The sequence below is a fragment of the Phascolarctos cinereus genome, unplaced genomic scaffold, assembly GCF_003287225.1.
Source record: "Phascolarctos cinereus isolate Bilbo 61053 unplaced genomic scaffold, phaCin_HiC Scaffold_5;HRSCAF=322, whole genome shotgun sequence".
Lineage (NCBI taxonomy): Eukaryota > Metazoa > Chordata > Mammalia > Diprotodontia > Phascolarctidae > Phascolarctos > Phascolarctos cinereus.
In genome coordinates, this window is record NW_027555958.1 from 471199898 (window position 1) to 471221051 (window position 21154).

At 38.9% G+C, this 21154-nt stretch overlaps 1 protein-coding gene across 1 annotated transcript in view; it reads left to right on the plus strand.

Moving 5' to 3' along the window:
* Positions 1 to 21154, plus strand: part of LRRC7 (leucine rich repeat containing 7) — a 588365-nt gene that overhangs the window by 434273 nt on the left and 132938 nt on the right. Inside the window, 2 exon segments of the mRNA XM_020993127.2 lie at positions 15718 to 15847; positions 18295 to 18410. Coding sequence (XP_020848786.1) covers positions 15718 to 15847; positions 18295 to 18410 — 246 coding nt within the window.

The window sequence follows — 21154 nt, forward strand, 5'->3', positions numbered from 1 at the left end:
CAAGGAGATAGTAAAAGAGGATCTAGCTGCCCCTCATGGATGTAGGGCATCTGGGCCAGATGAACTCCAGCACAGGAACTGGAAATGCAGGTGGATGGGGATGGAGACTGAGTACTCCTCAGGGGCATGGGATGCTAAAGTGCTGTTGGAGCCAAATAGAAACAGGGACATGAGGATCCCTGAGAGCACAGACTGACTTAGAAATCTACATGTTAACATTATCTATGTTCTGTTGTATTTGTATTTATTTTGTTAAATATTTCCCAATGACATTTCAATCTGGTTCCAGTTGTGTGTGTGGTGCCTCCAATATGGTGGAGTATGGATAATGGAAAGGCATCAGAAATGGAGAAGGGAAAACATCTTGCTTTTCAGAAAACAGGACAGCCTTGACAGGGGAGCTTCAATTTCAGGCAGAAATTAGAGGCTGCATTATTAAATTAGAAAACTGGATGATTTCATTGACTATTGATTTCTGTTGAATTGGCATGCTTCAGCTTTTGGAGAGGTAGCAAAAAAAACTTCATTACTCTTTACTCTCATCGTGCTGTCTTCCAAACATTACATTTATCTCTACAATTACATAAGTCATCTTCAGTGATTCTATGAGGTTTCCCGTTGTAGGGATAGCATGGTGTAGTCTGCTTTATCTTGAGATAAACTCAAAACAAGATAATTTCATCAATCTATGGAATTTTTTCTACCCTTTCTTATTCTTGTAAAAATTCTTAGATACTATTTTAATTCTTTTCAATAATTCCAAAGGAAAAAAGAATCTGTTTTTTATACATCAATTCAGCCACCAAAGTGATTTTCCTAAAACACAGGTTTGACCAAGTCACTCCCAAATCAGTAAACTCCATTGGCTCCCTGTCACCTCTGGGAGCAAAGTGCTCTGTTTGGCATTCAGAACCCTCCCTAACCTACCCCCCTCCTGCCCTTCCAGTCTTCTTATCCCTTACTTCCTGCCACGTACTCTGAGCCAGTGACACTGGCCTCCCAGCTGTGGCATGAATGAGACACTCCATCTCTTGACTCTGGCCATTTTCTCTAGGCCCCACCCCCTCCCCCATGCCTGGAATGCTCTGCCTCCTTGACTCTACCTCTTGGCTTCCCTGGCTTCTTCTAAGTCCCAACTCAAATCCCATCTGTTACAGGAAGCCTTTCCTAACTCTTCTTAATTCTCATCCTTCCCTTTATGAATTACTTCCTGCTTATCCTGTATATAGCTTGATATACAGATATAGATATAAATAGATACAGATACAGATACGTTTCTTTCCATATTGTCTCCATATTAGATTGCAAGCTCCTCAAGGGAAGGCACAGTCTTTGTCTATTTTTATATCCCTAGTGCTTAACACAGAGCTTCACACATAGTAGACACTTGAAAAAATGTTTATTATCAGATTGAGTTAGTAAAGTGCTTGATACTTTTCCTACTTATAGTTCCATTTGAAATATAAACTAATTACCTTAGTTCCCAAAAAGCAAGTCAGAGAAAATTCATGACTTAAAAAATCGAAAAGGTCAAATGATTTTCACAGTAAGAGCTAAAATAGTGAGTGCCAAGAGCAGTACTTTACACACTTGTGATTGTGTCCCCCATTAGCAAAAAATGTTCAAGCTTAAACCCCCAGCACACACACACACACACACACACACACACACACACACACACATACAGAGCTCTCGTCCCTGTAGAAGTTACACACATATAGTATTGAACTAATAATTACTTATATTTTTTAACATACACAAAAATAGAATCAAAAATGATGAGATAAAAGTGAAATCATATTTGATGTGGCAGGCTTTCTGATGGGGACACAAAGCGAGGGAATATAAAAAAAAAGCAAAACATAGTCCCTGTCCTCAAGGAACTCACAATCTGATGGGGGAGACGGCATGCAAACAAGTCTGTGAAGTAAGCTCTGTAGGCAGGGTCTGTAAGAAGTAATCAAAAGGAAAAAGACGCTAGAATTGAGAAGGAGGGATTGGGAAAGCCTTCTCTCAGGACACAGGATTTCATCTGAGACTTAAAGGAAGCTGGGGGAGCCAAGAAGCAGGGATGAGGTGGGAGAGCATTCCAAGCATGGGGGATAGCCAGAGAAAATGCCTGGAGCCAAGAGACACAGTAACCTTTTCGTGGGAGAGCAAGGAAACCAGAGGCACCAGATGGAAGAGGATGTAGAGGGTACAAGAAGACCGGGAATGTGGGAGGCTGAGCTATGAAGGGCTTTGAACAGAAACCAGAGGACTTTGTATTTAATCCTGCAGGTGATAGGGAGCCATTCTGGAGTTTGTGTGTTTGGGGGGGGGGGCAGGATCCGACCTGTGTTTTAGGGAAATCACTTTGGTGGCTGGATGGAAGATGGGCAGAATTTGAAGCCAGCAGGAGCACCCCACCCCCAGCAGCTATAGCAATAGTCCAAGTGTACCAGAGTGGGGGGCAGAGTCAGAGGAGAGAAGGGGGCATATTCCATAGATGCTACAGATGTGGAATTAACAGGTCTTGGCACCATATTGGATATGAGAGGTAAGAAACAGTGATGACTCCAGGATAACTCTTAGGCTGGGAGCCTGAGAGACTGGGAGGATGGTGATACCTTCAGCAGTAGTAGAGAAGTTGGTGGGGGGAGCGTTTGGAGGCAAAGATAATGAGTTTGATTAGAATATGTGTTTAAGATGTCTGTGGGACCTTCAGTCCGAGATGTCAAATAGACAGTTGGAGATGCAAGAATGTAGATCAGCAGTGCTCAGGGCTGGTTGAGTAGATTCCTTAAAATCATCTCTGACACTTCCCTCTTCCTCATACACCCAATCCACTCAGTTACCAAGTCTTGATCATCATAACTGCACAGCATCTCTCAAATAAGCCCCTTTCTCTCCATTCATGGAGCCTCAAATCTAGCTCAGAGACTCTCATGTCTCGCTTGTACTACTACATGTTTTTTCTAATTGCTCTGCCTCTCCCTAGCCCTTCCCCAATCCATTTTCCATACAACAGTCAAACAGATTTTTCCTAAAACACAAATCTGACCACATCACCCCAGTATTCATGTGTTTTCAAAGGCTTCCTTTGGCTTTTAGGATAAAAATTAAAAAATCTTCAGCCTAGCATCTATAACCCTCCATTATCTGGGACCCATCTACCTTTGCAGTCTATTACCTACTGTCTTAGTTCTAGGCCAGGAGATGAAATTGAATTCCCATTTTGTTACGTGACACATCTGTGAGAAAAGTGCTTTTCAAATGATGAATGCTACTATGTATTAAATGTATTATTAAAAACACTGCTTTCCTGAACTAAGTCCACCACAACTCTACAAAACTCTCATCTGCTAGAAAACCTAAAGATAATATTTTCCATTTTTCACTCAGAGTGTTTCAATATCTGAGAATTGTCTTTGGTGATTTGTTTAGATTGCTGGTGATTTACTCTATTCCCCACAATTGGAAGGGATTCCCTTGGTTTTATATCAAATAACTCGTTTCATTGGGTATTGCCTGTCACTGAATTTTAATTGGTTCCCAAGAGATGTGTAGCTGCTGTGAAAATCGACAGTGTGCTCCATCATGGCAGTCAACTCACACATTCGCAGGACGTTTTTGAATGATTAATGGTGATGATTAAGTTGATGTACCAGCAGCTCTTGAGGCAAAGTATTTTGGTAGGAAAAATATACAATCTGTTGTGCAAATATAATGAAAATAGCTAAGCAAGAGATCTTGCCTTTCTTATATCAAGCTCAGTATTCAGCTGGACCCATGTTATGTCAAGACAACCTCATGAAAAATGGAAAGTGCATTGAGTCATGTAGATATTTGAGCTACATGGAGGCAATTACATAAATATTCTATTTTGAAATGTTAAATTCATGCTGTTAGTTCTGCGACAGAGTTTTTAATTATGAGAAATGTTCATATGAAAAATAATGTCATTGCCTGTATTTACATGTTTGGCACTGTGCAGAAAAGACATCTCTGTGAGGGACAGTTTTTTTAAGTTTTCAGTGGCTTGTTCTGGCATAACCATATAGACCCAGCAGTGCATGACATTTTTGTTAAAAAGGCATCCTCCAATGCCTGAGAGAACATAAACTTCACTACTGGACTTTAATATTTTCTTCAGAGTAGTCCTGTTCAATGCAGCTTTGTGGCAAAATAGAAGAAACAAAGTATCTACAATTTTAATTACTCTTAAAAAGATCCTGATTTAAATTTTACCTATATTGATGGTTTCTGAAAATTGCTATCATTGAAATCCCCAAATCACAGACTGTTAGAGTTGGAAGGCAGCCCAGAACTTCTCTGCAACAAACCCAGAAGTGGTCATCTCTTGTGTTTTATAGGAGGCTCCAATTCTGGTGGAACCAAGAGTCTCCCAAAGCAGCCCTTCCACCCAGGACTAGTTCTAAGGGTTTGGAAATCATTGCTTCAATGAAGCCCAAATCTTCCTGTTTTGTAACCTTTGCTCTTTATTTCAAATAACTGAAGATGGTTCTGTCCCCTTTAAGTCTTCTCTTCTCTGGGTTATGTACTTCCACTTCCTTTAAGTGAACCTCATAAGACCTGATGTTGGGCCTTTCATCATTCTAGTCAACCTCTAGGTGTGCTCTATGACATCAGGGTTCTTCCTGAAATGTGGTGCCCAGATTGAACTCCCAGACATGGTGTGAGCTGGACTGTAGGATGGCTCTCACCTCCCTAGACCTGAGCAGGGGCTTCTCTCCCAATACAGTATACAATTGGCCACCCTACCTTACTAGAGGTATAAGCTTGCCATTCACTAAAACCCCCAAGTCTTTTTCCATTGAATTGATATATCCCACCAGTCTTACACTTGTAAAAGTGCTTTTGGAACCCAAGTTTAGGCCTTATTTTTCTCTCTTTTCATCTTATTAGATTCAGCCCAACATTCTAAGCTGCCGAGATCTTTTGGAGCCATTCAGCATGTTGGCTAGCCTTCCTCTTCCTCTTTGTGACATCTGTAGATAGAGCTGAAATAACCCTGGTCTGGAGGTAGAATGCCTGGCTTGGAATCCTGCCTCCACCACTTCATAGCAGTGTGTGGCCCTAGGACGATCTCTTCCTCTCTTTGGGCCCCATGTATAATGTGAGGAGGTTGGAGGAATGGCTCTCCAGAGGCCCTTCCAACTTTCAATTTGCCATCTCACCTGCCCTCCCCTCACATAGCTGCTTCCCTGCTCAGGCCCCCATCTCCTCCCACCTGGAGCACTACAATGGCCCACCTGTAGATAGTCTACATGGCTGCAAAGTTGATTGTCCTGAAGCACAGTTCTAACGATGGAATTCCTCTCTTCAATGCACCCGGTGCTCCTGAGTCTTGTTTAGGTTCAGAACTCTTCACAACACACCTCAATTCCACCAATCTCTGCATAATGCATATCACTCATTTTCACACACTCTTTGTCAATCAACAAGCACTTAGTAAAGGACCTACTATGTGCTGGGCACTGTGCCGAGCGGCCTCCCCGTTATTCCTCGTATATGACATTCCTTCTGCTGCCTCTTTGACGTTGCACCGGTTTTCTGCCATACATGAAATGCACCTTTGTTCCTCAATTCCTTGTCCTCAATTCCAGTCTGTCCCCTTTTCCATGCATCTTCCACACAACTGCCAAAATGATATTCCTAAAACACCATGTTATTCCCAAGCTCAAAAACAGTTAGTGTCATCCTTTTGCTTCTACGATAAAATGCCAACTTCTCCATTGGGTTTTTAAAGCCCTTCAGAATGTGTCTCTGGCTTACCTTTCCATCCATTCCTCTGCATCCTTCTACAGAAGGCCCACACTGCTCTGTGGGCTGTTCCTAGCTTCCAGCTCTGTGCCTTTTCCCAGGCTGTCATTCCCTCAACTCTCTCTCATAGAATCCTTGGCCTTCTCAAAGCTCAGATCCAGGGCCACTTCCTGTCTTTATCTCCCCAGTGTTTGTTGTTTCTGGCAGCAGACTGCAGGCTCCTTGAGAGCAGGGACATTTGGCAGGGTGTTGTCTCTGTATCCTCAGCCCCTAGGACAATGCTGTGAGGCAGCCATGATTGGTTAGTTATGTGGAATAAGGGAGAGGGAGGATAATTCCAAGAAGGCTGGTGGTATCCTTGATTAACCTGGGGAACTTAGGGAGGGAGGTGAGTTTGAAAGAAAAGATAATGATTTTCATTTTTAATTATTTTAGTTTTTGCATTTGAGAAGCCTGTAGAAAATTCAGTTTGAAATATCCAATAGGCAATTGGAGCTATGAGGCTGGAACTCAGAAAAGACAATAAAGATTTGTGAGTAATCTACACTGAGATGATAATTAAGCCCATGGGAGTTGATGAGGTCACCAAGTGAGAAAATAGAGAGAGAATAAAAAAGGAAGGATGAAGCCAGACAGTCTATGCTCCTAATCTTTAGTTTCTTGTCTCTGCTTTCTTAAAATCAATAATGCCTTCTAAATTATGGCAGGTAACTTTTCCCAACAATGAATCACCAAATGTGGAGTCACTGGGTTGGGAATTTTGTCATAAATTATGTATTTTAAATATATTTTTTATTACATACTCCCAGTCAGCCAACTAACGCTTATTAAGTACCTGCTATGTGCTACTACTGGGCTAAGCATTGGGAGTCCGAAGAAATGCAAAAGATAATCCCTGCTTTAAAGAAGCTCCTAATCTAAAGCCCACCAGACTAGCCTTTCTAAGTTTTTAGGAAATCCACACCTTACTGTTGTGTAAAATTCAAGCCCCTTCACTTTGCATTCAGGGCCCTCCAAAACAATCTAATTAAATAAACATTCCTTAGGCACCTACATAGAAGGCTCCCTGCCAGACCCTGGGAACAGAAAGATAAAAATGAAGCAGGCCCTGCCTTCGATGACCATATGTTCTACTAGAGGTGGTGATGAATACAAATAATTAGAAGAATGAGAGAACACTGAGGTTATAACTGGGGTCATAAGAGAAAGTTTCATAGAGAAGATGACACCTGAAAGAGCTGAGCCTGAAAGAAAAAGAAGGATTCTTCAAGGCACAGCTAAAGAGGAGAAATGTGTGGGATGGAATAATGTGTGCAGGGAACAGCCTGGAAGTGCACAGATTGACTAGCACCTAGTACATGCCAAAGGGAGTCATAGGACAAATGGGTGGAAACGGAAGTTGGAACCAGATACCGGAGGATCCTAAGGGCTCGCAATTTTTAACTTGTTCTGACCCATCTCTCTAACAAACTTCCTCTATTTGAAATACATCTTACTTCTGCTTCTCCTCTGTCCCATCCTTCCTCCCTACCATCTTTTCTTCCTTCTCTCTCTCCTTCTTCCTTTGTCATTACTGCTCTTACCTCTGCTCTTACCATTTCCTTTCCACTGTCCACTCTTCTTGTCCTTCTGTCCATTATCATTACTACTCAGAGGATGTTTTTCACTTTCTCGCCACTTATACAAATCAAACCCATTTTTCAACATCTAACTTAATTCCTCCTTTTAGTGAAGTTTTTCTAACACTCTGAAATCCATAATTCTCCTTCCTTCCAATGAACTCTCATAGCATGCATTTGACCACTCATGCTATTAATGAAAGATTTTTAGCTCACATATAAAAATGTATATTTATATATTACATACATGTACAACAGCACTAATAGATTATGTACCCTATAAAAACAAATAGAAATATAAAACTAGAGAGAATGAGGAGTAGAGTGACCTAGCTTGCAAGCCTGGGTGGTTTTAAACATGACTGAAAACAATTGTAGTTTCATCTTCATGTTCTGGATGCTTAGTTTTTAAATTGCAATGGCTTCATACTATCATTTGCTAGTATCTCAAAGTGCAATAAATACGTTAGGCAAAGTTCAACATTAGGAATAGTAGGTATATAAGTCCATGTTGCACAGTACCTTGAGAATTTTGAATTTGGGAAGCCAGCTTCTTGTTCTATCTGACTCAGTTGTCATTTTTACCTTGGAACGTGACTGATGAAGATTTCAGCCGAGGAGCAAGAGAAGGGTTAGCAGTACCATTTTCTCTTTGTTCACATTATTCGTTAGTCCCATTTTCAAACTGTAGTTTCTTTATAGTAATCTTTTTAAGCCATTTGTCCATTTTGTGAGGATTGGTTTAGTTAAAACTGGAGAATATAATCCAGAAACTGACTTAACAGGCATGCACAGACTGTAAGATAGGACACATGGAAAGTGAACTGAGTGAGAGTCACCAGCCACAATTCTGAGCTGTAGCATGCCCACTTTTCCCTTGGGTCACCGTGCTTACTGAATGTGGCCTGTGAATATATGACAGGTAGGGCAGGTGAGGGCAGCAGCAGCAATTAGTATTTTAGATATTATTCAAGCTGAATCTCTCTCTCTCCCTCTCTCTCCCTCTCTCTCTCTCTCTCTCTCTCTCTCTCTCTCTCTCTCTCTCTCTCTCTCATACATATACATATATAACATATAACATAACATTATATACATGTATATAAAACATAGCATAATATTATATATAGATGTATATGTATATAAAACATAACATAACATTATATATGTATATGTATATAAAACATAGCATATTATATATATATGTATATAAAACATAACATAACATTATATACGTATATGTATATAAAACATAGCATAATATTATACATATAGATGTATATGTATATAAAACCTAACATAACGTTATATTAGACCATTGGTCTAAACCATTTCCTTCTCATTTGACCATCATTTTCCTTGTGACTTCTTGCATTCTATTGAACGTTTTTCTGTTCTATTCTTGGTTGCCTTTTCACCTGATCCATGTTCTCTTCCCAACTGTATGGTAACCTCTTTTTCCAGACAATCTGGCTTCCTTCTTGCATCTCCCTCTAGGGGCCTCCCACATGGCAGCTGACATTTCTCTGGTGCTTTAAAAGCACTTCAGACACTATTTCTCATTTGATCCTCACAACGGCCTGTGAGCTAGGTACTACAGACATTATTGTCCCCATTTTACAGAGGAGGAAGCTAAGGCTCAGAGAGGTTAACTGACTTAACCATGGTCATACAGCTTGCAAGTATCAGAGGAGCAATTCGAACCTAGGGTTCTCCTGACTCCAAGCCCTGCATTTTTTCCACAACACCATGCTGCCCCTAAGCAGGTGCTCATTGCAATCTGTTGATTGTTCACGTGGATTGGTATGAGGTTTGAAATAATGTGAATTGATAGTTTTCTATTTGTTTTTTTAAAGGTCACTTCACAAATGGAATTAAGTACAATATTTGAACTTGAGAGATGTATCTGTATCTACAGGTAGTGACAGCCATCACCCTATTTGACTGCACCCTGGTGACAGTTACTAAATGTTGTAGTCACATTATTTTGTTACCAAATCAGCATTGCAGGAAACATCAGACTCAACACAAAATATAATGGTTTTATGAGCTTTGTTATGTAATGGCAGCCTCACAGAAATTATTGAGTATAACTATCGAAGAAAGTGTATAACTCAAATGGAATTTAAGTGTCATGAATGAATGTGTGGTTTCAGCTGAGGCATGCAATAATCCTCAGGATTAATTATTTAAACTCTGGGATGCATTGTCAAAACCTATATGTGTGATGGTCAAATTTTATTTTATGTATTTTTGTGGGCCTGAATTTCTCCCCATATTCATGACTATAACATATAGATGGTTAAATGTTATCTTTAATAATTCCAGGGGGCAGCCAAGTGGCTCACTGGATAGAGCTCTGGCCTTGGAGTCAGGAGGACCTGAGTTCAAATCCAGCCTCAGACATTTGACACTTACTAGCTGTGTGACTCTGGGCAAGTCACTCAACCCCAACTGCCTCACCAAAAAGAAAAATTATTCCAGTGGTAGAAGTGATTTCTAGAGATTCAGACTCTTAGAGTTGGAAGGGCCTTCACAGATAGTCCGGGCCAACTCCTTGGGTCCACAGTCTCCTTCTCCTGGGGGCAGCTAGGTGGTGCAGTGGATAGAGCACCAGCCCTGAAGTCAGGAGGACCTGAGTTCAAATCCAGCCTCAGACCAAGCACTTGACACTTACTAGCTGTGTGACTCTGTGCAAGTCACTTAACCCCAATTGCCTAAAAACAGAAAAAACAAACAAACAAACAAAAAACCCCAAAAACACAGTGTCCTCCTCTGGAGCCTCATCATGGAATGGAGCTTACCTTGAGTGCTTGGAGACTATAGTAGAAGACCATAATTCTGCCAGGTTCTCCACAGAGATGGTTCAGTATCAAGGCAGCACAATTCTGAGAACCTAAGATACCTGAAAGAGAAAAGGGTGCCAAATTCTTTGAAATAATCTGTTACTTGCTATTACTCAGCAAATACAATCAAGACCATTCCAAGCACTCTCAGCCTCGTCTCCTTTCTCTTTTCTTGAAAGGGTCCAGAAGAAGGGAGACAGCAGGTGTCTACCTGTGATATTCTCTCTCAGTCCTCATCTTCATGGTCACACAGATGAAGGGTGGTGAGGCCCCCAGACCCTTCCTTGTTTGCTAAGACAGCGTTTGACCGAGTAGAGCAAAGTTTCCCATTATTGACTCCCCAACAAGATAATTCTGTGGATTGTCTCTGGCTATCCCCCATGTCTAGAATGTTCACCATTCTCATCTCTACTTCCTGGTTTTCTAACTTCCTTTAAGGCTCAGCTAAAAATCCCACCTCCTACAGTAACTTTTTCCTAATCCCTCTAAATTCTAGCTGTGCCTTCCCTTTGAGATGCACCCAACTGCTCCAAATCAGAGCTTGTTCATAAATAGGTGTTTGCATGTTGCCTCTCCCATTAGGCCATGAACTCCCTGAAGGCAGGGACTATTTTCACCCATCTTTATAGTCCCGAATGCTTAGCACAGGGATCCAAAGAAAGGCAAAAACATGGTTTGTGCCATAAAGGAAGCCATATTCTAACAGGGGAGACCACCTGTGAACAGCTACGTGTGTATGAGAAGATTATACTCATCAAAAGCGTATAGGCTTGAGAAAGCATCATCTGAGTGTCTTGTTACTGTCATTTCCATCCAGTCACTTCTGAGGTTCATAATGTAAAACTCCACCTTTTCAACATCGTTCTTCCCTCCAGTTGTATGACATTTTCTCTTCTTTCAGATGACTTGAGAATTCTTCTCTCAGTGTTTCCACAATGCTGTTGCCTCCAGGAGGGTTGCAGTCCTTACATACTTGGATTTCTCCAGCTGACCTTCCTGACTTTATTTTCTTCAGCTCTTTTCCTTTTCCTTATCCTAGTACATCCAGGACAGAGGTGTTGAACTCCTAATGTGGTTGTTCCCCAGTCATTAATTATTAAAATAGATCATTATGGAAACACTGAGAGATGTGTTCCATTTGGAGGAGGGAATGGGACTTTCTTTTGTCCTCCTAGTTTTAAGGTGTTCCACTTGAAGGCAATTGAGAGGCTTTCTTTTGTTCTCTTAGTTTTATTTCTAAATGCTCTTGTAATGAGCTAGCTTAGTTGGGGGCTGTGTCTGGCTTTCTTAATACACATTTTCCTCTACCTCTTCACAGTTCTGTAATGTGATCTTGCTTATAATCTACCATCATCCTCTGTAAGGTTTTAGATATGAGTTTTTATTCTAAATTGGTTTTGCCCTTCATTGCTAGGTCTCTACATGGCAAAGAATTCAAGTGTTTGCTGGTTAAACCAGTTCTGGGGTTCTTTGGCCTCCTTATTATCACCATTGCTTTAAAGCACTTAAACTTCTGAAGGACTTGGTAATAATTACAATCAATGACTTTTCATGTGTTCATTTCAAATTTTTTAATGGCTTAATTTCTTATCAGTAGTTTACTTTAGTAAGTAAGCTTGAAACTGTTGTAATTGCTTGGCATTTACGTAAGGTGAATAAAATAACTGCTATACAGAACTGATAGCTCAGTAACAGCTGGGCAATAGAAAGAGAAAGCAGGTAGCTAACATTACCCAGTTTTAGGAAAAGAGTAAAGACATTAAAGGACAACAGCTCATCATTGTAGAAGTTTGTTCAATTCACAAGAAACCACATTTTTGAGGAAATGTCCAACTTCTATGGAGAAAGTTAGAATACATTGTTAGAATTACTAGTATTAGTATTCTATTACAGATAGTTGTAGCTGGCATATAAAGCATATGTATATCCATCCTACAAATTGCATTTATAGCATGAGATTCTTATTTTCATGAAAAAAAACCATAAATAACTTTGAAAAGTACGTAAGCCAACTGATGCTGAGTGAAGTGAGCAGAATCAGGAAAACGCTGTACATAGTAATAGCAATATTGCGTGCTGACCAACTTTGTCAGACTTAGCTTTTCTGAGCAATGCAATGATCCAAGACAATTCCAAAAGACTCATGATGGAAAATGCTATCCACATCCAGAGAAAGAATTCCATTATCTGGTGCAGATTGAAACATACTATTTTCTCTTTTGTTGTTGGGTTTTTTTCTTTCTCATGGTTTTTCCCTTTTGTTCTGATTCTTCTTTCATAACATGACTAATGTGGAAATATGTTTAATATGATCATGCAAGTATAGTCTATATCAGATTTCATGCTCTCTTGGGGAGAGAACAGTAAAAAGAGGAAGGGAAGAAATTTAGCACTCAAAATCTTATAAAAGCAAATGTTGAAAACTAAAAATAAAATATTTTAAGTACATAAACCTCAAAACCTACTTCATCCAATGTCTTCAATATTCCTCCCAGCTTCATATCATCTATACATTTCAAATGTCTCATATTCCTTCATCTAAATTATTGGTAAAAGATTGTTAAATAATAGATGGCAAAGCTAAGATCTCTAGGGCCTCCTCCTGGAGACCCTCTTCCAAGGTGCCATCAACCATTATCTTCTCCTTTGGTCCAACCTTTCACACAGTTCCAAACCCCTTGCTTGTACCATTTTCTAGCCCAGATGTGTCCAACACACTATTTTTAAGCCACTTAGGGGCACAGTACTTCCTGGAGAACACACAAGATTAAAAGTAATTAGAAATATTTAACAAATTAAATAAAAATCCAAGAAAACATAATGTCACTATATGGTTTTCTAAGTCAATGTGCAGCACGCAGGGAGACTTACATGTAATTTAGTGGCCCCTGTTTCTATTTGAATTGATCTGGCATACATCTCTATAGCTTTCACACAGAGAATAGCTCCTCATATATTTTCAAATGCTTTGCTAAAATATAGGTAAATTATATCTATAGCATTCCTATGACCTACCATCCTTTTAACTCCACCCAAAAAGCAAGTGAGATTAGTCAGGTATGATGTGTGTGTGTGTGTGTGTGTGTGTGTGTGTGTGTGTATTTAATAATGTTTAAAATGGTAATTCTATCCCATGATCTCTTTAATATGTCTTTGAATTTTGCCTGGAACTGAAGTTAAATCCCTCAGACTACAGCAGACTACATTCTTTTCCCACATTTGAAAAATGAGACATTTGCCCTCCTCCAATCCTTCTGGACCTTTTTCCATTCTCCAGGATCTTTCAAAGATCATTGAAGTGGCTCAGAATCCCATCTTCCAGTTTTGTTTTGTCTTTTTTTTAATTGGCATATTACCATTTTAATCGGCATAGTATTTTATACATGCTTGTATGGGTATCTGAGGCAATGTTTGATGGCTGATACCTTTCTTGAATTTTGTATCTTGGGAATTTCTGGGATTGTCTACTACTAATATTCTCCTCCCTCATTATAGATACTGTTTAGGTAGGGTATCTAACATGATTGATGTCAGCAGGTGGTTTTCTACCTCCTCCATCCCTTTCAGTTTAAAGACCATATTATAGGCTTTCAAGACACCAAGGAAATATATTTTCACCATCCCTTATTAGGCATACTCCATCTTTGGTCAGTAGCCTGTCATTTAAATTTTTCAAACCCTGGTCCAGAAGTCCAAATACCATTCTCAGCTGCCATATTTTTAACCATATGTTCTATTCCTACATCTCCCTTTCCCTTCCAAAACCTTTGTCTTCAATCAACAGTGATGAAATCACTACCTTTGCCCCATATTCTTTTTCTTATCCAACACTTTGTGTTCCTTAGCAATATTTTCTAGAATCCTTCAGGCAGCTACATCTATGCCCACATGATTCATCAAAATAGGTAGTAGTACTCTGTTAGACATCATCATGTCCTGAGCATGGACTCTTAGAAGACAGTGGGCCTCTTTATGATTATTGTCACATTAATACACAATGGAGTCAATGTTCCTCAAAAGACAGTAACCAACAAACCAGTCCTCCTCTTCCTCCCTCTGACCCTTACTGGTTGGTTTCCCACTTGGTATCTCCCAACTGCCACATCATAGTACTTTGGAAAACCAACACCTGTTTCTTCTCCAGAAAGTCTAACTCCCTCCTCTTCAGAAAGAGCTTCAGATGTGTTTCTTGCCTCAAAGTTTTCAGTGATCCCTTTTCCTTTTCACTAATACATCACACCCTTCCACCCTCCAAACTGGCAGAATTAGCAGTGCCCTTTGCCTCTACATCCATCTTCCTCATTTTTCCATTAGAATCCTTCTGATTGTGTTTTCTTTTGTTTTGTTTTGTTTTGTTTTCAAGGAACATTTTTGTCTCCCTGGTGACCACTGTGAGTCTTTGCTTTCTCTTCTAGAAGCAGAAGCCTACTCTTTGAAAACAGATAATGGTGCCTCTGCCATAGAGGAAATTCACATTGTACAATTAGCACAGGACGCTTAGAAATGGCCCTGCTCTCTAAACTTAAGAGAAGTGAAGTCCTCAGTCTTTTGGGCTTGCTAGGAAATCCAAGCCCCCACAGAGAACTGCCAGTTCAATTTAGAAAACATTAAGTGCCCTCTGAAGTCAAGGCAGGGATAGCTGAGGACAGAAAACACAGTCCCTCCCTTCAAGGCTCTGACTATTGAGCCATACCACATGCACGCCAATAATCAAGGACAATCTAATCTGAGAGGGAGAGAGACCCCTAGAAGGTTTCCCAGAGGAGGCAGGAGACCTGAAGTGAGTCTTCAAGGAAGACAAAGAGCAGGGTTAGCATGGGACATAATGAGTCTTTTATAGACACTTGAGTCTCCAGGTGAGCAGGGGCAGCCGACTTTGGGCTATGCAGAGCTGGGGGTCTGCCAGGCCCTATGGGGTGGCCATTGAGTGGCTGTTGAGCTGAGCAAGCAAGCAGTCCAACCTTGAGCAAATGGTGATTCTGTCACAAAGGTATCAAGCAGACACCCACAACAAATTCATATGTAGCTTTTATCCAATTTGAATGGTTTGGTGTATTAATAACAAAAATTCAACCCCTAACTGCATAGTTTTCTAAGTCAATATGTGTCCCACAGAGCTCCTTCTGTACCACTTAATGGCCTCCATCTCTCTCTGACTTTGACACCACTATTCTGCAGAACAAATTAAACATGCCTGCATTTGAGAAATTTATTTTGGTCACCTGTAAGACATAACTGGCCTCTGCACGGAAGTAAAATGATAACTTGGGACAAACAAGAGCTTATCTCAAAGGAGAAGTCACGCTTTTCTTTGTCAACTAAACTGACCTATTTAAACAAATTGGTCAAGGTCATTTAGATAACTTTTTATGAGACCACTAGGTGACAAATCTCAGTTTGTTTTGAGGATTGGGGTCATGCGACTTTATAGAATCTGATTTTCATCCCCTGAAAATTTGAAATGCTTTAAACTGTGCTTGAAATTTCAGTTTATCTTTATTAGAAGAATTTGACTGCAGCTGTAACGAACTGGAGAGCTTACCTTCCACTATTGGTTACCTGCATAGTCTTCGAACATTGGCTGTTGATGAGAATTTTCTCCCAGAACTACCTAGAGAAGTAAGAAATTAACTTCTATGCATTAATTATCAATATATCTGTTATTTGATTATATAAGGATATCTTCAGTATAGATTCATGAGGTATGTGATATAAGTAGAAATCTGTTAAAATGTATGTAATTCTGTTTATTTCAGGAGACAAGTGACATACGAAAGTATGTATAATTATAATACATATTTGGAAAATTAAAAATGATAAAGCATATTTTCTATATTTAGTCATGTCACTACTTTATTCTAATAAAACATTCCATTAGAATAATTGCATATATGCACATATATGTTTTTTTTCTAGATAAGACCTGGTTATACCACCATACACAACACAGTGCTCAATTATTCAAAAAATAGAATGTATATCCAGAATTTAAAAAATCTTTTCCTAAGTCAATTAAAATATTACTGAATTGGAAATCAAATCAATAATAAAAATAATAATAAAATAATGAAAATTGAAGACATGCTTATATTTCTTAGAATAGGATTCAAAACTTATTCATGTTTTATTTTCCTGGAAAAATTAAGAAATTATTTTTATGGGTATTGTGTCTATTTCAGACAAAAATTTCTTATTTTGTATGTTTCCTATTTTTAAAGCCATGAGGCTTAAATCTGGTAATACTAACATTTCAGATTCTCCTAAAAGGTTTGCTAATATATTTAAGAAATATGTTTTCCATTTAAGGACTTTTTTTAGAAAACATAGTTTCCATATCTTAATGAAAAATTGAGTTTCAGTGCACATTTAAATTCAACCTCTTTCTTTCAGCATTTCCTTAATAAAGAATGATAATTAAAACTTTTTTTTAAATTTCCAGAGCATAGAGTATTAGATTAGAATGGCTCATTTGTGAACAAAATTTTGATTAATTTCTCTAGGAAAATGTATCTGTATACCTCTTTTGTAGTGAAATGAGCTTATGTCATTGCTAACTTTGACAGCTAATGGCAATGCTAAATAAGAAGACCTCATTTTAAATGAATATTGTATTAAAGCTGAGATCTTGCACTAGATTTAAATCAAAAGACCTGAGTCCAATTCCAGACTCCACCATTTACTAGCTGTGTGACTTTGAGTAAGTTTCCCCTGTAAGATGGAGATACTTATGTCAGCAGACTTGTTACAAGGAAAGTGTACTACAAAATCCTAAAACACTGTCTAAGTAAGAGATGGCATCATGACGATAATGGTGATGATTATGGTGATAATGATGATGGTGGTGATGATGATGACAATGATGATGGTAATGATGATTATGGTGATAATGATGGTGATGGTGATGATGATGACGATGATGATGGTAATGATGATTATGGTGATAATGATGGTGATGGTGATGATGATGATGATGATGATGGTGATGAGACCAATGATATAGATGACGATGATGGTGGTGATGATGATTATGGTGATAATGATGGTGATGGTGATGATGATGATGATGATGATGATGATGATGAGAATAATTATGATGGCAGTGACAATGATGATGAACCTAATATATGAATAATCAGGAACGTGTCATGTATCTTAAGGAAAGAGCTCTTATACAAGAAGGACATTAGACATGTTTGAGAAATTTCTTGAATCATTTTATATAACCTTTGGTCTTTAGTTTGGTTTTTCGTTTTTATTTTTGCCTTTTGCTTTTTATTTGTGTCCCCAAGGCTTATTCCAGGGCCTCGTGCATAGCAAGCATTTAACAAATGCCTGATGATTGATTATTTTGAAAAGAGGCATCATTATGTGACATGAGAAAAACCTTTGAAATTAGCAGGCATTAAAATAATTTTCTCAAATAAATATACTGAAACCTATTATTATCTAAAATATTCATGTGAAATGTGAATAAGCCAGGATCTGTGATTGTATCAAGAAAGGGAACCCTGTCTTGTAAGAATGCCCTCCAACAGCACACGTCCAAGCCATTTTTTTCCTTGGTAGCTCAGGCAGCTCGGTGGCTCAGTGGGTAGAGTGCTGGGCCTGGAGTCAGGAGATTTGAGTTCAAATCTGGATTCAGACACTTACCAGTGGTGTGACCCTAGGACACACAGCTTAACCTCTCTTTGCCTTAATCCCCTGGAGAAGGAAATGCCACAGCACTCCAGGATCTTTGTCCAGAAAACCCCATGGACAGTATTGTCATGATATGGTTTGTGGGGTCACAAAGAGCCTGACATGACTGAACAACACAACAACAACCAGGATCAGTTTTAGGAAATTGCTAGGGATGCACAGAAAGTAAGGGATTTATCTGGGGTCCAGCAGCTAAGAAGTATCAGAAATGGTCTCAGCACCCAGGTCTTCCCAACTCCCTGCCCAGGGCCCTTCCCACTGTGCTGTACTGCCTCCATTCAGATGAAAATCACACTCACTCTTGCAATTCATATGCAAATTGTGACAAGATGAAACTTCTTTGTTTCTTTTGCCTTTTTTGTCCACAGATTGGGAGTTGTAAAAATGTCACAGTCATGTCACTGCGTTCCAATAAGCTGGAATTTCTTCCTGAAGAGATTGGCCAGATGCAGAAATTAAGGGTCTTGAATCTGAGTGACAACAGGTATTTCTGCCATATTGTACATCCCATATCAATCTACCTGTATGAAGAACAGTAATGTTGTATTTGTTCAATTTCATGCTGTGAATGCAGACACTAGCAAACCATTTCACCACCAGTTCTAGTTAATAAATGAAATCTCAAAGAGGGGTAGACAAATTAAACCATCTTAATTTTATTAAAATTCTGTTCAAATATAGAAATATCTGCATGGAAATGACCCTACTTAGAAGCATCCTACAATTTACAAAAAATGAAAATTCTCTCTGTTTCACTATAATAATAAAGTCCACATGGTTTAACAACAAGTAGGAAGTTTGTATGCACCTGTAACTGACTCTAGCAAATTACTTGGCAGTGTAAACATTGGGATTCCCATTAGAGTGGTAATGATATCATTAAGCTGTCTAATTTCCAGTACATGGAACTCAGAAATTATTCAGTACAGGTGATAAGAAAAATAGAAATGCTGAGAAAAATCCCCACAAAATTCAGTGGTGAGGCTTTGTAATCTTAATTATGTTACAGATTTTTGTTCTTCTGAGTCTGAGAATCAAACCTTCTCAGACACTATTTCCTTAAACATATATATATATATATATATATATATATATATATATATATATATATATATATATATATATATATATATATATATGCCAAGGAGAGTCTTCAAAAATATAAGACTTTCATCAGAAAATACCAACTATATTCTTTTTTTAAAAAGTTTTAAGTTGAAGTGATTCTTTTAAAACTTGAAATCAATTTATAAAAGATGGAAACATTATAATAAGACATACTCTAAACCATTTATTATTACCATTGACTTTTGCAATGTGGAAGACTGCAGCCAGGAAAGTCAAATTAACACACATTTATTAAGCATTTACTTTGTGCCAGGCACTGAACCCAGTGGAAATACAAATACAAGCAAAAAGAAAGCTATCTCTGTCCTCAAGGAAGGAAAGTCAACACATAAAGGAAATTGAATGGGGCAGAGGAAGGTGAAGCTCCCTGCTTGGGATCATGATGGAGGAAGAAGAAAATTTCGAATGAGAAGTAGAGTGAAGAGAGGAATGAAGGAGGGAATGAGCCTGTGCCTGGCCTGGGCTCTTCCTTAAAATGGAAATTCTGGGAGGAATTGGCCAATCAGAAGAGTTCAAGGGCAGAGGGACCAAGTGCCAGACTCAAAGTCAGGGGACTTTTATTCAAATCCTGGCCTGACACTGACCACTCTGTGACCTTGGGTAGTTCACATCATCTGTCTGGGCTCCAGAGAGTCTAAATTTGAATTATCTCATGTTATAAGCTAATATGAATGGGGTCTATATAAGGGGCACAATTCATGTTATTTAACAAAACTTGGGTTGGGTTATATACAAACTTTACACAAAATCCTCATGTCATTTTAAAGCTTTTAATTTTTAATAATTTAATTTGTAATTATGATAAAATAAACTACAGTAATTACCAGAAGGTAATTAGTTATGGATTTTTAATTGGATATGGAATTCAGTTCTACTAACCATGAGCAGCAGTATTCATGAACTAACTCATTCATTCAGAAAATTTTCATTGATCAGCTACTGAGCATGATGGAATCCCTGCTCCAAAAGAGTTTATCATTGAGTGGGCAAGAGAAGATCTACACAGATAACTTTCATACGTGATAGAAGGTGATGTGTCCAGATAAAACTAAAACTTCAGCCCAGGTCCAATCATGTCACCCCTCTATTCATTAAATTCCAGTGGCTCCGTGTCACCTCCAGGACCAAATATGAAACTCTCTGTTTGGCATTCAAAGCCCTTCACAACCTACCTCCCCAGCCCTGACCTCTCCAGGCTGCTTCTCCACCAGTTTTTCTTTGATACAGTGATGCTCACTTCTTTGCTTTTCCTCCAACCGGACCCTCCACCTCCCAACTCCAGGCACTTTCTCTGGTTTGCCCACATACCTTGAAGGTTCTCCCTCCTCATCTTTGCCTCCTAGCTTTCCTAGCTTCCTTCAAGTCTCAGCTAAAATCCAACCTTCTACAAGAAGCCTTTCCTTAACTCTCTTAATCTAACATCTTCCCTTTTTTGATTACTTCCCATTTATCCTGTATCGCTAATTTGCATACATCTGTTTGCATGTTGTGTCCCCCAGTTGACTGTGAGCTTCTCAAGGACAAATTAAAATTGGCAAAAGAGAATTGATAGATGTTTAGAGAACAAGGAATCTGTTTTACCTGGTCCCTGGGCTACATGAAAGGTAGTAATTTAAAATAAGATTAGAAAATTAGGTTGAGGACAAATTGTAGAGAACCTTGAAGGCCAGGCTAATCTGTTTTAATCAAGAGAAACTGAGGAACCATTAAAGGTATCTGAGTAGAGGAATTAAATCATTGCAGCCACACATTAGCATTTGAATTAGAATTTGGTTGGGAGATATAGGGTGGGTTGGAGGTGAGAGAAACTGAAGGAGGAGACTGGTTTAGAAACTGTGGCAGGTACATTGTATAGTTATAATTCGAGCATGAGTGAGGGTGATGAGGGCAAATAAAAGGACAGATGGAAGAATGATTTCAAGAAAAGATTAATAAGAGTTCCAACTGATTAGAAATGAAGAATGAAGGAAAGTGAAAAGTTGGACATTCTGAAATTTGGAGCCATGGTGACTAAGACCATGATCCTGCCGCTAACATAATTAGAAAAGTAAGCAGGAGGAGTACATTTGGGAAGAAACATGGAGGGTCTGGGAGATGTTG